This window comes from Trichosurus vulpecula, chromosome 9 (assembly GCF_011100635.1).
Source record: "Trichosurus vulpecula isolate mTriVul1 chromosome 9, mTriVul1.pri, whole genome shotgun sequence".
In the NCBI taxonomy this organism is placed as follows: Eukaryota; Metazoa; Chordata; class Mammalia; order Diprotodontia; family Phalangeridae; genus Trichosurus; species Trichosurus vulpecula.
Genome location: NC_050581.1, coordinates 119,430,145 through 119,443,027, shown reverse-complemented (window position 1 = coordinate 119,443,027; position 12,883 = coordinate 119,430,145). Strand labels below are relative to the sequence as shown.

Sequence of the window (12,883 nt, the reverse complement as noted above, 5' to 3'; positions counted from 1 at the left end):
ATCCAGGGTGGGTAAATGACTCACCCCAAGCCACAAGGCTAGCATGTAGCAGAACTAGGATTCAAACCCAGGTCCTCACACTCCAGAGTTCTTGCCTTTTAAACCACAGGGATTTTCCCAACCCCCACAGGGCCAGGCCTTGGCAGAGCCTAGAGTAGGAGCCAGGTCTCTGATACTCAAGAAATGCAATTTCCAGGGGCCCGGCCTTGCCGTTCCTAGAAGAGGGCTGAGTCAGGGGAGCTGCCAGCCAGGTAGGAGCCTTCCTCCCCGAGGCCACGCCCCTGAGCACTGAGAGAGGCTGCCGGGGCCTGCAGGGCCTTGAGCAGCTTTTGGACTACAATTCCCATAATGCAGTCTGAGGGAAGGTTGGGCCGAGTCACTGGAAACTGACCTTTGGGAGGAGAAGTGGTTTTGCACTGTTTTCCTGGCTGGGCTGGAGATGAACAGGATGGTCCGAGCTGCAGCAGTTCCAGTGGTGGCCAGAGGTCAGCAGTTAGGCAGCCACCATGGTCAGGGGCTGGGGGAGTGAGGACTGCTGGGGCCTGGCATCCCTCGATCAATAGGTGGGCCCTGTCCGGGGCCCCTCCAGCTTCCGGGGAATCTGGCTAAGGGCAGTGCTTTACCTGCCCGCCCCCTTCTCGGAGCACAAGCCAGGTGGGTGTGCCTGCTCCTGTTTGTGGGCTCTGGGAGCGGGGGAGGGGCAGGCAGGGGCCACAGCCGGACTCACCATCCACTGGCTCCATGGGCCTGCGGGGCACTTCTGGGAGGGGGAAGGGGATGAGGCACACACCTGCCTTACCAGGTGGGAGCTTCCGGGCCCTCCCCAAGATGAACAGCTCACCCAAACTGAGGATCCAAGGATCAGTCTTTGGCCCGGTTTGGGACTGGGGGATTCTGGCTTCTCCCAAAAGTGAGAATCAGATTTAGAAGTGGAAGGGACTTTAGAGGTCATTTCTAGACCAACCCCCTCATGATGCGGAAATTAAGGTTTGTAAGAGGAAGTGACTCGCTCAAGGTCACACACGTAACAAGTAGGAGAGTGAACATCTGAGCTCAGGTAATTCAAACTTCATGCTGTTTTCTTTGTGGAGAAGGAAATGGCAAACCACTCCAGTATCTCTGCCAAGAAGACCCCACATCCAGTGCAGTTTCCACCAGTGCCCCAGCATGGCATGTATCTTCAGGCTACTTCCTCTCTCCCTCCCCCTCCTCCCAAACACAGTCGCCTTAAAAGAATAGGGAGAGAACCTGGAACAGGGCAAAGGGGAGGAAGCCCTGGCAGCCCTGGGGCATAGGGGCTACCCTGACTCCCAGGAATACCAGAGTGCCCTAGAATCCATTCAGAAAAAGCCACCTCCCTTTGTCAACGAAGGGAGTGGTCCTCCCAGAGAAGGAGGCAGGGCCACAGTCCTGGGGCTGACCAGGCATGCCAGTACAGACTCCCTGAACCCCAGCTCAAGTCCTCACCTCAACTCCTGGAGGCTACCCCGCCCTGCCCCACCTTTCTTGTACACATTCACCCTCCAGCAGCTGCCCAGCCAAGCCACCCTTCCTGTTAGTCTGGGACTGGCTTCTTCCCCCATTCCTCACAAAGGATCACTTTCCTCTTCTACGGAATGAGGTAACTGGACTAGATTACCTCTGGGCTTGCTTCTAATTGTAAAAGTCGATGTTTCATAGGAGAGAGAAAGCCTTTTTGGGAAGCCAGCACTGAGGCCCTATATTATCTTTTGTGTGAGTTCCTACCCTGTAACACCCCTTCTAATAAAAAAAGATGCATTCTGGAAACTTTGTTGCCAGAGGTAGAAAGAACACAGGCAAGGGTACATTCTGGGCTGTGAGGATACTTCTTTGCACCCTGGCAGGAGGACACAGCTTCCCTCTCCTCCAAGGATGGGTGGGATTAAATGACATTCAAGGTCTCTCCTCAGTCAGGGATTTGGGGAGTCTTGGAATTGATCCCCAAAGCTGGAAGGTATGTGTGTGTAGTGGTGTGGAAGAGCAGGGGAGAGAGTGTCTCTGCATGGTTCTCACTAGGCTAGAAATACTTCCTGAAAGCTACTAGAGGGAAATCAACCCATGGTTATGAAGAGACTGGCCAAGTAATCCATCCAGTAGCGACAGGGGCGGGGAAGGAAGGAGAAAATGGGGGGAAGGGGTGGTACAGGAAAGCACTGAGCTCTCCCAGGAGAGAGTTAAACCATCTGCCCACTCCCTGAGCCATCTGGCACGACCCAGTGAGAACTCCAACCCTCCAGCCGCAGAAGGGCTTTAGCCTTAGGGATTTTATTTCTTCATTGTGGCTGAAGCTGGATCTCTGTCTCTCTCTCTCTCTGTCTCTCTGTCTCTCTCTCTCTCTCTCTCTCTCTCTCTCTCTCTCTCTGTCTCTCTCTGTCTGTCTGTCTCTCATTAACTGTTTATCTATGTAGAAGTGTGTCTGTTCTAGGAAAGAGCCTGTTCCTAGCCTCTCTGCTTGGGGGAGAGCTTGGTCAACAATTCACAAATAAACACACAATGAAACGGTCCCTATCCTCAAGGGGCTTACTTTCTACTGCCCCTTCAGAGAATCAATGACTGGCTGGATCATAGACTATATAGGAAGTAGTATGAGATGGGTGGCAGCCCATTGTGAAAGGGGAAGGCTTCTTGGAGGAGGCAGCATTTGAGCTAGATCTTTATCTTATTTTTGTATATGTCTTTTGATTTTACATCTCATTTATATTTCAACTATGTCTTTCCTTACTACGCAAGAATAGGATGGGGAAGATACGGGCGAAAAAGAGCTGGTGGTTTTTTACCGGGCCCAGTGTGCCATCTCTCGTAATAAATATTTTTAAAGAATTAAGGAGAAAACCCCCAATATGTTGACTGTGATTCATAGCCTATGTAATATTCCAGGCCCATAGTCACCATATCTGCGATGATGAGAGTGGTTTGAAGTGGATCTTGAAGGAACAGTAGGTTCAACAAATAGAGATAGAATGAGGATGGACATTCCATGAATAAGGAAAAGGAAGAGAGCATCTGATGGGCTCTGGTGGTGGGGTTTTCCAGGCAAGCCATCGCCAGTAGCCCTGTGAGGGGGCAAGATTTGCTCCCAGGCCCCCCTGATGCTCCAGCCATCCTCCTACCTATGACATTCTAGAAAGATGGGCAGCTCCTCCGTGCAATCACTTTTTAAGGAGCAGGTTAGTAACAAGCAGATTTAGTACTGGGTATCATTTCCTCTACATTGTCAAATAAAACTTTCATTCTTGAACAATGCACAATATACAATGTAGAAAGGGCAAACCACCCTAGTGTCTTTGCCAAGAAAACCACATGCAGGGGGTTACAGAGAGTTGGACATGGCTGGAAAACCACTCAACAGCAACTTTTGAACAAAGCTCACTGTACTATGAGTATTTTACTTTATTGGTGATCAGCTCTAGATTACCTGCTCTAACGGAGGGAAATAGAGGCATGGAGTAGACAAATGTACATTTGGGGGGAGGGAAAAGTTATATATGTAAGCTGAGAGGGCCTTTAGAACACAGAATAGCAAAGTTAGAGGGCCTTTAGAACCCAAATTATAAGAGCTTAAGAGGGCCCTTAGAACGTAGCACATAGAATGTCAGAGCTAGAAGGGACTTTAGAATATAGAATGCCAGGGCTAGAATTTGCCTTACAACATAAAATGTCAGAGCTCGGAGGAACTTTAGAACGTAGAAGGTCAGAACTGGGAGAGTAATTTTATTGATGAGGAGACGGAGACCCTGAGAAGGGATGGCTCACACAGTGAGTGGATGGAAGGGCTTAGACTGGAGCCCAAGTCTCCTAACTGTAAATCTAGGCCTCATTCGACCACACAACAGAGTATCATCTCAACAGCTCCAATTGAACTATCTCCTAGCACAGTCCTCTGATGGTTCTCTGTCTTGTTGGTTTGTGGGAACAGGTTAAAGCAGGGTTATGGCGGCTGATGTGCATAAGAAGAAAAGCTGGGAAACCACCAATGGTACCTTGCTCCCCTCCGATGGACAGAGCTCAGAGCGGTCAGAGAGCCCGACTCCAGGCCTGGCCCAGGGAACAGAACCAGGTAAGACAGGTGCAGGGATGGCCTGCCCCCATCAGTGAGAGCCCAAGAGACGTTGCTCTGGGAGACTCTAATTCAGACCAGTTCCTCCTGTGACTTTTTAGCTCTGTGTAGGAGATAGAGCCTTGAAATAATCATAGCTTTTTATATTAGCTAACGTTTGTGTTGCACATTAAAAAAAATTTTTTCTCTCCTTTGGTTTTTATAACTGCCCAGTGAGAGATAATGTGAGTATGAGTATCTCCACCTTGTAGATGAAGAAATGGAGGTTCAGAGATGTAAATCATTGGCCAGAGTCCCCCAGCTAGTAAGGGATCCAAACTCAGGTCTTCTGTCCCCAAGGTCCATGGCCCTTTGCATTGAATTGTGATGTTTCTCATTCTGAGGGGAAGGGAAGGACTCAGAGGCAGACCTCATCAGCTGCCTTCTCCCAGCTCTCCCTTTGATAGCCTCAGGGTCTCCAGGTAGCCTCCAGACTTGCCTAGAGGAGGGCACATGGGCATTCTGTGCCAGATTTTAGACCTGAAGAAACCCAGGCTTCTAGAGAGCCCCAGCTCTGAACCCCAGGGGCATGCAAATGGTTAATGCCCACAGCAGGATGGCTTCTCTTCCTGTGGGGGGAAGATTTCCTGTAGATCTTAGGAGACCCAGGCATGCCCCACCTCCTCCACCGAGATAACAGACTGATCAGGCATGAAGACAGGGACTTCCCCAGACAGGACTTGGGGGGAGGGGCATTGGAATGGAATAGATCATCCTCTCTGTCATCTTCACCTCCTGCTTTGAGAGAGCAAAAAGAACTCGGCATAGTGGTTTGAGGCAGGTGCCTCGAGTTCATAAAGGGACAGAGAATAGCCATTCCTCTCTTGTCATAAGGAAAATCACTTGAATTTTTAAAAAATTCACTGCACAAGTACAGGATGGGGGGGGGGGGCAGAGCTAAACATGTTTCACATGAAAAAGATCTGGTGATTTTAGTGGACTGCAAGCTCCATCTAAGTCAGTAGCTGACAAGGTAGCCCAAAGAGCTAACACAACCTTAAGCAGCATTAACAATAATAATAACAATAAAGCTAGCATTTAGAAAGGGCTTACTATGTGCCAACAGTCCTGGGGAGTAAGTGGTATTTTTTATTCCCATTTTACAGGTGAGGATACTGAAGCAAGCAGAGGTTCAGTGACTTGCCCAGGGTCACTCATCTAGCACATATCTGAGGTCGGACCCAATATTCTATTCATGGTACCACCTTGCTGCCTCAACATAGCACATTAACATAGAGGCAGAGGGCTTAAAACAGGGAAGTTTTAGGGTGCCCCCGCCCTCCACCTTGGTTAGAGCACATCAATTTTGGGTACTCAGTTCAGTCTTAGGAAGGGGATTCCAGGATAATGAGGGAACTGAAATCAAAATCATGCATGAATTGGCTGAAGAACCTGCTGGAACCCTTGGCCTAGAGAAGAGGAGGTGACCCAGGGAAGGCTATGCCAGCTCTCTTGGAGTATCTGAAAGGCTGTCATCTACGAGCTGCTTTTGTGTCCTGCCTGAGAGGCAATGGGTAGAAGTTATAGACAGACCAGTTAGACTCGGTCTATGGAAAACTACCTCACCATAAGAGCTATCTCAAAGAGGAATTCACTGCATTTGGAGGCAGTGAGCACCTCACCCCCTTAGGTTTTCAAGTAAAGGTTGGATGGCCACTTTTGGAGGCTATTTTAGGAAAGATTCTTACTCAGCTTCTCACTAAACTAGATACCACCCCGAGGTCCCTTCTAGATCTGTGACCAGGTGAAGTCCTTTTCCATCCTACCTTGTATCTCAGTCTCACCACATGTGTGGGAGAGGGAGGTGGGTCCAGTATATTTTTAGGATGATGAGGTGAGTCCTGGACCCCACTGATGGGTCAGCTGCTAGAGAGAACATAATTAAGGTAAATTCAGCCCCAACTCCTATGTCTAAAGGCCAGCTGTCTCCCTTGCCATCCCCTGAAACCTGTCAGAGATCATCCTTAATTCCATCTGGCCCTTGAGGATGGGGAGAGGGGGTGGATACAGAATAAGCAGTGAACGCTGAGAAGAAATGCATGAAATGCTGTTCAGAGACACCTCTCAGTTATCCACACTGATGGAGAATGGCCTACGGCTAATGCCAAAGTGGGGTGATCAGAGTTCTACCCGAGAGTCATGGAATGATAAACTTAGAGCTAGAGGGTTCCTTAGAGCTCATTTGGTTCGACTCTCATTTTACAGTTAAAGGAACTGAGGCCCGTCCAAGGGCATACAGCCAGTAAATAGCAGAGTTGGAACTCAAACCTAGGTCTTGGGGTTGTTTCTACTTTATCATGGTGTCTCTGAAAAAGTGATTTCTGTCTGGCTTAGGAACGCACCACAGTCAGGACTGAGTTTGGTTGTGGGTTTGTTTGGCACGGGAAGCACAAAATATCTCCTTTCCCGTTCTTTTTTGGCCATCATCCCCTGAGATTCCCTAAGCATAGGCTGATTAATGAGGGGGTGAAGAGCTGCACAGAAGCAACTGTCTGCTGAGGCCACCAGTCCTGTGATTGTGGTTAAGCCACAATGTAGATAATGAAACATTGGCTGAATGAGGATGTGTCCTCCTCCTAAGAGTTTGGCTTTTTGGTTGGCAGGGGCCGGCCAGGAAGGTGCCATGTTTGTCCACGCCCGTTCTTACGAGGACCTGACAGAGTCTGAGGATGGGGAAGCCGCAGGGGGCAATCCTGAGGAAGGAACCGGTGCCCAGCCTCGGGCCACGGCAACGGACATGCGGCAGATCAGCAAAGACTTCAGCGAGCTGAGCACACAACTGACTGGTGTGGCCCGGGACTTGGAAGAGGAGATGCGCCCAGAGCCTGAGGACCGTCTCGAGTCTTCAGGACCTGGGGAACGAAAGGCCTCAGAACCCCCCAGGGAGGGAGAGGCTGGGGACGGGGATGAGGAGGATGCGGCTGAAACATGGCGGCTGCACCAGAAGCACATCTTTGTGCTAAGTGAGGCAGGGAAGCCTGTTTACTCCCGCTATGGCTCGGAGGAGGCACTGTCCAGCACGATGGGGGTCATGGTGGCTTTGGTGTCCTTCCTGGAGGCTGACAAGAATGCTATTCGCTCCATACATGCAGGTAAGGCCGGCCTAGGGAAGGGGATGAGGCCTGCGTGGCTGAGGAAGAGCCCTCTGGAGAAGGGAAGAGATTGGAGATTGTGGCTGTGAATAGGAAGCTCCTTCCTCCCATTCCTCTCTAGTTCCCCTCTGGACACATTCAGGTTATATCATGCCTCAGATTAGCCCTGGGTGCACAGGTGTGGACGAAGGACCAGTCAGGAAAGGGGGCTATTCTTGTGGACCCCATAACTCTTGCCTCCAGGAATCCCTCAGGCTAATGGGAAGACACAACCCACCCTCTACAGGTTTCCCTAGTCTGTCAGGGAAGAAATGATCCCAACTCTTGGCACATTATTTATCTAAAAGATAGACGTGGTTCCTGCCTTCGGGGAGTTCCCACTCTGAGTGGGAGATACAGGGCCTATCTATAGGTACCCCTAATCTAAGGTGAGACATAATCTCTGTCCCCAGTCACTGCCTGGTCTTAGGAGGAGACAACTTCTGCCCCCAGGGTGCCTCTAATTTTGGAAAGACATGGAGCCTGCCCTCAGGGAGCTCCCAGTCCAGGGAGATACCCAGTCACTCTCTCTCACACACACACACACATGCTTTCAGACCCATTTATAAGCTGAGCAAGTAACAAGGAGACACAGAGGCGAAGGGGTGGAGGTGGGAGAGTGGGCCTTAATCTGAGAATGCTTCTTAGAAAAGATGAAGGACCGTAGGTTGCAAAGAGCAGCAGGAGAGCATTCAAGGTAAGGGGAGAGTCCTGGGCAGTCACCAAAGCAGACACTAGTGACCCCGACGCACGTGATAGGAAGATGGTAAGCTTCACTGAGGCGAGAGGCTAGCCCCTGGCAAGCCAGGGATCTCTGAGAGCCTTGAAGCTTAGATTTTACAGCAATATAACCAACATTTACTAAACATCACCTGAATGCTGAGTTCTGTGCTTGGAGCTGGGGTGGATATGAAATAAAAGCAGACATTCTTTTTGCCCTTAAGGAGTTCACAGACCAGTAGGAAGGTAAGACAGAAACAGATCGTTTGTATATACAATAGCCTCTGGAAAGCATATCAGAAGCCCAGAAGAGTTCTCTGTGTGGTCTAAATCAGTGCCAACTAGGAGGGGGATCAGGCATGACTTCCTGGTGGAGGTGGTTTTTGAGTCAGGCTTTAATAGGTGGGTAGAAATTCAACAGACAAAGATGAGAAGGGGGGATTTTTCCATCTGGGGACTACAGTGGACCCTTGAGCAGAAGCTGACCTCCCTCTCATCTGGCTGATTTTCCTCCTCTTTGTCCCCCTGCCAGATGGCTATAAGGTGGTGTTTGTCCGCCGGAGCCCCCTGGTGCTGGTGGCTGTGGCCCGCACACGCCAGTCGGAGCAGGAGATCGCCCAGGAGCTGTTATACATCTATTACCAGATCCTCAGTCTGCTCACCTGGACCCAGCTCAATCACATATTCCAGCAGAAGCAGAATTATGACCTGCGTCGCCTGCTCTCGGGTTCTGAGCGTATCACCGACAACCTGCTGCAGCTCATGGCCCGGGACCCCAGCTTCCTGATGGGGGCCGCCCGCTGCCTGCCCCTGGCAGCTGGCGTGCGGGATGCTGTGAGCACCAGCCTGCAGCAGGCCCGGGCGAAGAGCCTCGTCTTTTCCATCTTGCTATCCCGGAACCAGCTGGTGTCTCTGGTGAGGAAGAAGGACCAGTTCCTTCACCCCATCGACCTCCACCTTCTCTTTAACCTCATCAGCTCCTCATCCTCCTTTCGAGAAGGAGAGGCCTGGACGCCCATCTGCCTCCCCAAATTCAACTCAGGGGGCTTCTTCCACGTGCACATCTCCTACCTGGAGCCAGACACGGACCTGTGCCTGCTCCTGGTCTCCACTGACAGAGAGGACTTCTTCACAGTCTCAGACTGCCGCCACCGTTTCCAGGAGCGGTTGAAAAAGCGTGGTGCCCATCACATGCTGAGGGAGGCATTACGCACCCCCTTCTACAGTGTGGCCCAAGTGGGCATCCCAGACCTTCGCCACTTCATCTACAAGTCCAAGAGCTCTGGGCTCTTCACCAGGTGAGAGGGCCCCCTCCCCATCAGCTACTGCCAGACCGCTGAAGGCACGGTATAGATGAACTCGGCCACAGACCCGTGCTTCTGCCTTGGGATTACCAACAGGACGGGGTGTTCACTGAGGTCTGAGATTGAGGGAAAGGGGACGGGGAAGGCAGGAGGAGGTGAGCCAGAAGCTAAAGGATACAGGCCCGTCAAGGGCTGAAGCTGAGACAGGGCTGAGTCACAGGGCAGGACTTCCCAGGGTTATTGGAGTATGTGCCCCCTGCGAAAATAATGACAACTCCCATTTCTGTGTAACTTTAAGGTTTACAAAACACTTTTTTTTTAAAACAGTCATGAGAGCCACATTGTATACGTAAGCATCATTATCCCCATTTTGCAGCATGAATGAAGAAACACTTGTTAAGCTTATGAATGTATAAGGCATTGGAAATATAAACAGAAAATTGAGATATGGGAGGGTGTAGCCATAGGGAAGACGGCAAGGCCCAGGGGTCCTTAGGGTACAACTGCAGGCCAGACGGTAATGTATAGGCCTAGTAGGGGAATGGCCCAGACCAGGGGTGGGGAACCTGTGGCCTCGAGGCCACATGTGGCCCTCTAGGTCCTCAAGTGAGGCCCTTTGACTAAATCCAAACTTCACAGAACAAATACCCTTAATAAAAGGATTTATTCTGTAAAACTTGGACTCAGTCAAAAGGCCGCACCCAAAGACCTAGAGGGCCACATGTGGCCTGGAGGCCGCAGGTTCCCAACCCCAGGCCCAGACTGTTTAAGTGATACGTCCGATGTCACAGAACTAAAAAGTATCAGAAGCGGGATTTAAACCATGGTCTTCAGACTCCACACAGGGTGGCATTTCCACTATCATATACTACTTTTCTTCACGTTTGGCATGTCCCACTGTGGGAGGGACCATTCCAGGCAGTCAGGGCCCTAGAGCCTTTGGAGTCCAGGCGCCTGGGTTTGAATCCTGTCTCCAGCGCTTAGTACCTACGTGACTCTGTGTATTTTCTCCTCTCTGAGATGCCTTGTCTGCAAAATGGAAACAATAGCCCTTGTACTGTCCACCTTACAGGCGGGAGGCAACACCTTCCACACCTTTTAAGTGTCCCAGAAATGATCAGTGACTGTTACTGAGGAAGGGGAGAGTAGAGCCCCCCATGGAGGGATGCTCTGGGCTCCCCATGTGCCCTCATTCCCTCCTTCCCCACCACAGCCCCAGCGTGCACACATGTATGAATACACTCAAACACACTCACTTTTCTGTCACAGAGCTAACAGAACTTGAGCCTGAGGAGGGGCCTTCTACCCGGGGAGACCCAGGAATACCCACTGTCCCCATCCCCTTAAGCTGAGAATAAGAAAAGGGCCAGACAGCAAGAGCAAGATCTTCAGTGAGGAGGGGAGTGGGTAGGGGAAAGAGGAACGGGGATTAGGGAGTGGTCATCACCAAGGCGGCTTTCCACACAAGTGTAGGATTTATTAGTATCGTGATCATTAGTAGCATTTATGCAGTGTTTTAAGGTTTTCAGAGCTCTTTATACAATCTCATTGGATCCCCACAACTACCCTGGGAGGCAAGTGCTGTTCCTGTCCCCACTTTACAGATGTGGAAATTGAGGCCAAGAGAGGTTAAGTGACTTTAAGCTCTGAATTAAGTGTCCAGGTAATTTGCTCTAATGCCCTTGGTAAGTCTGTCCTACTATATATAGCACCCTGAGCAGCCAGACAGGTTCTTAGTAAGTATTTGGGAAAATGAGGAAGACCATAAGACTCAGAGGTAGAAGAGACCTTAGAGACCATGTATTTCCAACCCCTCCTTCTGCCATGGGGAAACTGAGGCCAGACTGGCCCAAAGGCACAACCAGTCTGAATGCAGAGGCATGGCCTCACTTTCAGGTGGGCCTCCTTCTGACATGGGAGTCACGGTCTACGGAGATGATGTAAATAAAGCAGAGTGTACACCTTAAAGTGAGAGATGTGGCACTGGCTGGCGGTCATCTCTTCTCCTGGGGAGCTTCGGTTTGGATGGAGGCCACAGGGGACACACACACACACACACACACACACACACACACACACACACACACACACACACACACTTTCTTCAGAACTTTAACAAAGACTTTTCCTACAACCCTGTGAGGTAGACGGTACAAAGATGATTCTTCGCATTTTAGAAATGAGGAAACTGAGCCTCAGAGAGAGGGAGAGGTTTGAGCCAAGTCCTACAGTGAGTAAATACCAGGGAGAAAGTTTGAATTCAGGTCTTTTGATTTCAAATAATGGCATGTTTTTCAGTATGCTTCTCTTATACACCAGTTCATGTACTCATGCACTCAAACACACAAACACTTTGCCTTGCGTAGCCTCCGGCAAGTCACCTAAACCCTCTGTGCTTCAGTTGCCACATCTGTAAGATGAGGGGGTTGGACTAGGTGCTAGTCGGACTAGGTCCCATCTGGCTCTGGATCCATGATTGTATGAGTCTCATGTTTCCCTTCCTGTCTGCTTCCCCCCTAGCCCAGAGATCGAGGATCCATATGCAAGTGAGGAGGAACAGGAGCGACTGTTAGGCCTTTATCAGTACCTCCACAGCCGTGCCCACAATGCCTCCCACCCCCTCAAAACCATCTACTACACAGGACCCAATGAGAACCTTCTGGCTTTGGTAAGGGGCAGAGGGGAAAATGTCTCTTCTGCTGCCTGGAATCCATCTGGCGTGCGTCATCAGTCTTGAGGGATCCGGGCCCTGGGGTTAAAGCCTATACACTGGACTGTGTGGTGGGGGGAAATCAGGGCTAACCTCCTGAAGGCTGGTCAGGGTTTGGGGCAGTGGGAAAATAATGACGGATGCCCTTGGAGGTACTGGATTTATAGGACCTGACTTCCTCATGAGTCTGACTCTTTTGCCCTTCCCCAATGACTCAGGAACAGCTTCTCTCTCTCCCCCCTAGTGGAGTCACCTCCCCCGGGCTTTCCAGAGGTGTGACCAGTCCTTCTCTCTCCTAGGTGACAGGAGCCTTTGAGCTGTATATGTGCTACAGTCCCTTGGGTACCAAGGCGTCCGCCATTAGTGCTGTGCACAAGCTGATGCGGTGGATCCGAAAGGAGGAGGACCGGCTATTCATTCTCACTCCTCTGACGTACTGACGGACACTGAGGACAGTTGGGACTCCCACATCCCATGGAGGGGCCGGACTGGTGGGGAGTACAGAGGGAGGCTGGGAGGGCTGGGGATCTTCTGGGCTTGGGGGGACGATACCTGGATTTTGTGTTCGCATTAAAGAGTGGATATCTGAAGCCATCACCGTCTGCTCCCAATGCCCACACGGCTCTCACGGGATCTTGCCACGGGTTGGATCTGCCTTCAAAATGCTCCCTGCACCAGCTCCCCATCATGAAGCCCTCCTCGACTTCCCTGCACTATACACTTCCATGTTCCATGCCCACTGTGTACATGTGTGCCCACACACATCTGCTTACATCAACCCCGAAGCCCTCCTGCAAGCACACCCACACACTAGTCCTGAACTGCATTGCGTCCTCATACACAAATACACACCTGCTGAGAGCCTTGGGTCCACACTGCACATACCTACTCCTGCCGGTCC

At 50.8% G+C, this 12,883-nt stretch overlaps 1 protein-coding gene across 2 annotated transcripts; it reads left to right on the top strand.

Annotated features, from left to right (window-relative positions):
• The first annotated feature begins 290 nt into the window (after nt 1-290).
• Nucleotides 291-12,576, top strand: MON1A (MON1 homolog A, secretory trafficking associated). Of its 2 annotated transcripts, none has more exons than XM_036737369.1 (6): nt 291-654; nt 3,938-4,078; nt 6,721-7,209; nt 8,501-9,266; nt 11,793-11,940; nt 12,282-12,576. In XM_036737369.1, the coding sequence occupies exons 2-6, from the start codon at nt 3,952-3,954 to the stop codon at nt 12,420-12,422; spliced, it is 1,671 nt and encodes a 556-aa protein (XP_036593264.1). In that variant the 5' UTR covers nt 291-654; nt 3,938-3,951; the 3' UTR covers nt 12,423-12,576. The 2 variants fall into 2 exon arrangements, with proteins under 2 accessions (XP_036593264.1, XP_036593265.1); XM_036737370.1 differs by having other exon boundaries at nt 353-485.
• The last annotated feature ends 307 nt before the right edge of the window (nt 12,577-12,883 follow it).

What these genes read in the sequence shown, in the direction of transcription:
- MON1A (XM_036737369.1), top strand. Translation starts at nt 3,952, where the DNA reads ATGGCGGCTGATGTGCATAAGAAGAAAAGCTGGGAAACCACCAATGGT. An exon ending in GGCCCAGGGAACAGAACCAG is followed by an intron (nt 4,079 to 6,720) that starts GTAAGACAGGTG and finishes TTTGGTTGGCAG; the next exon opens with GGGCCGGCCAGGAAGGTGCC. An exon ending in TATTCGCTCCATACATGCAG is followed by an intron (nt 7,210 to 8,500) that starts GTAAGGCCGGCC and finishes TCCCCCTGCCAG; the next exon opens with ATGGCTATAAGGTGGTGTTT.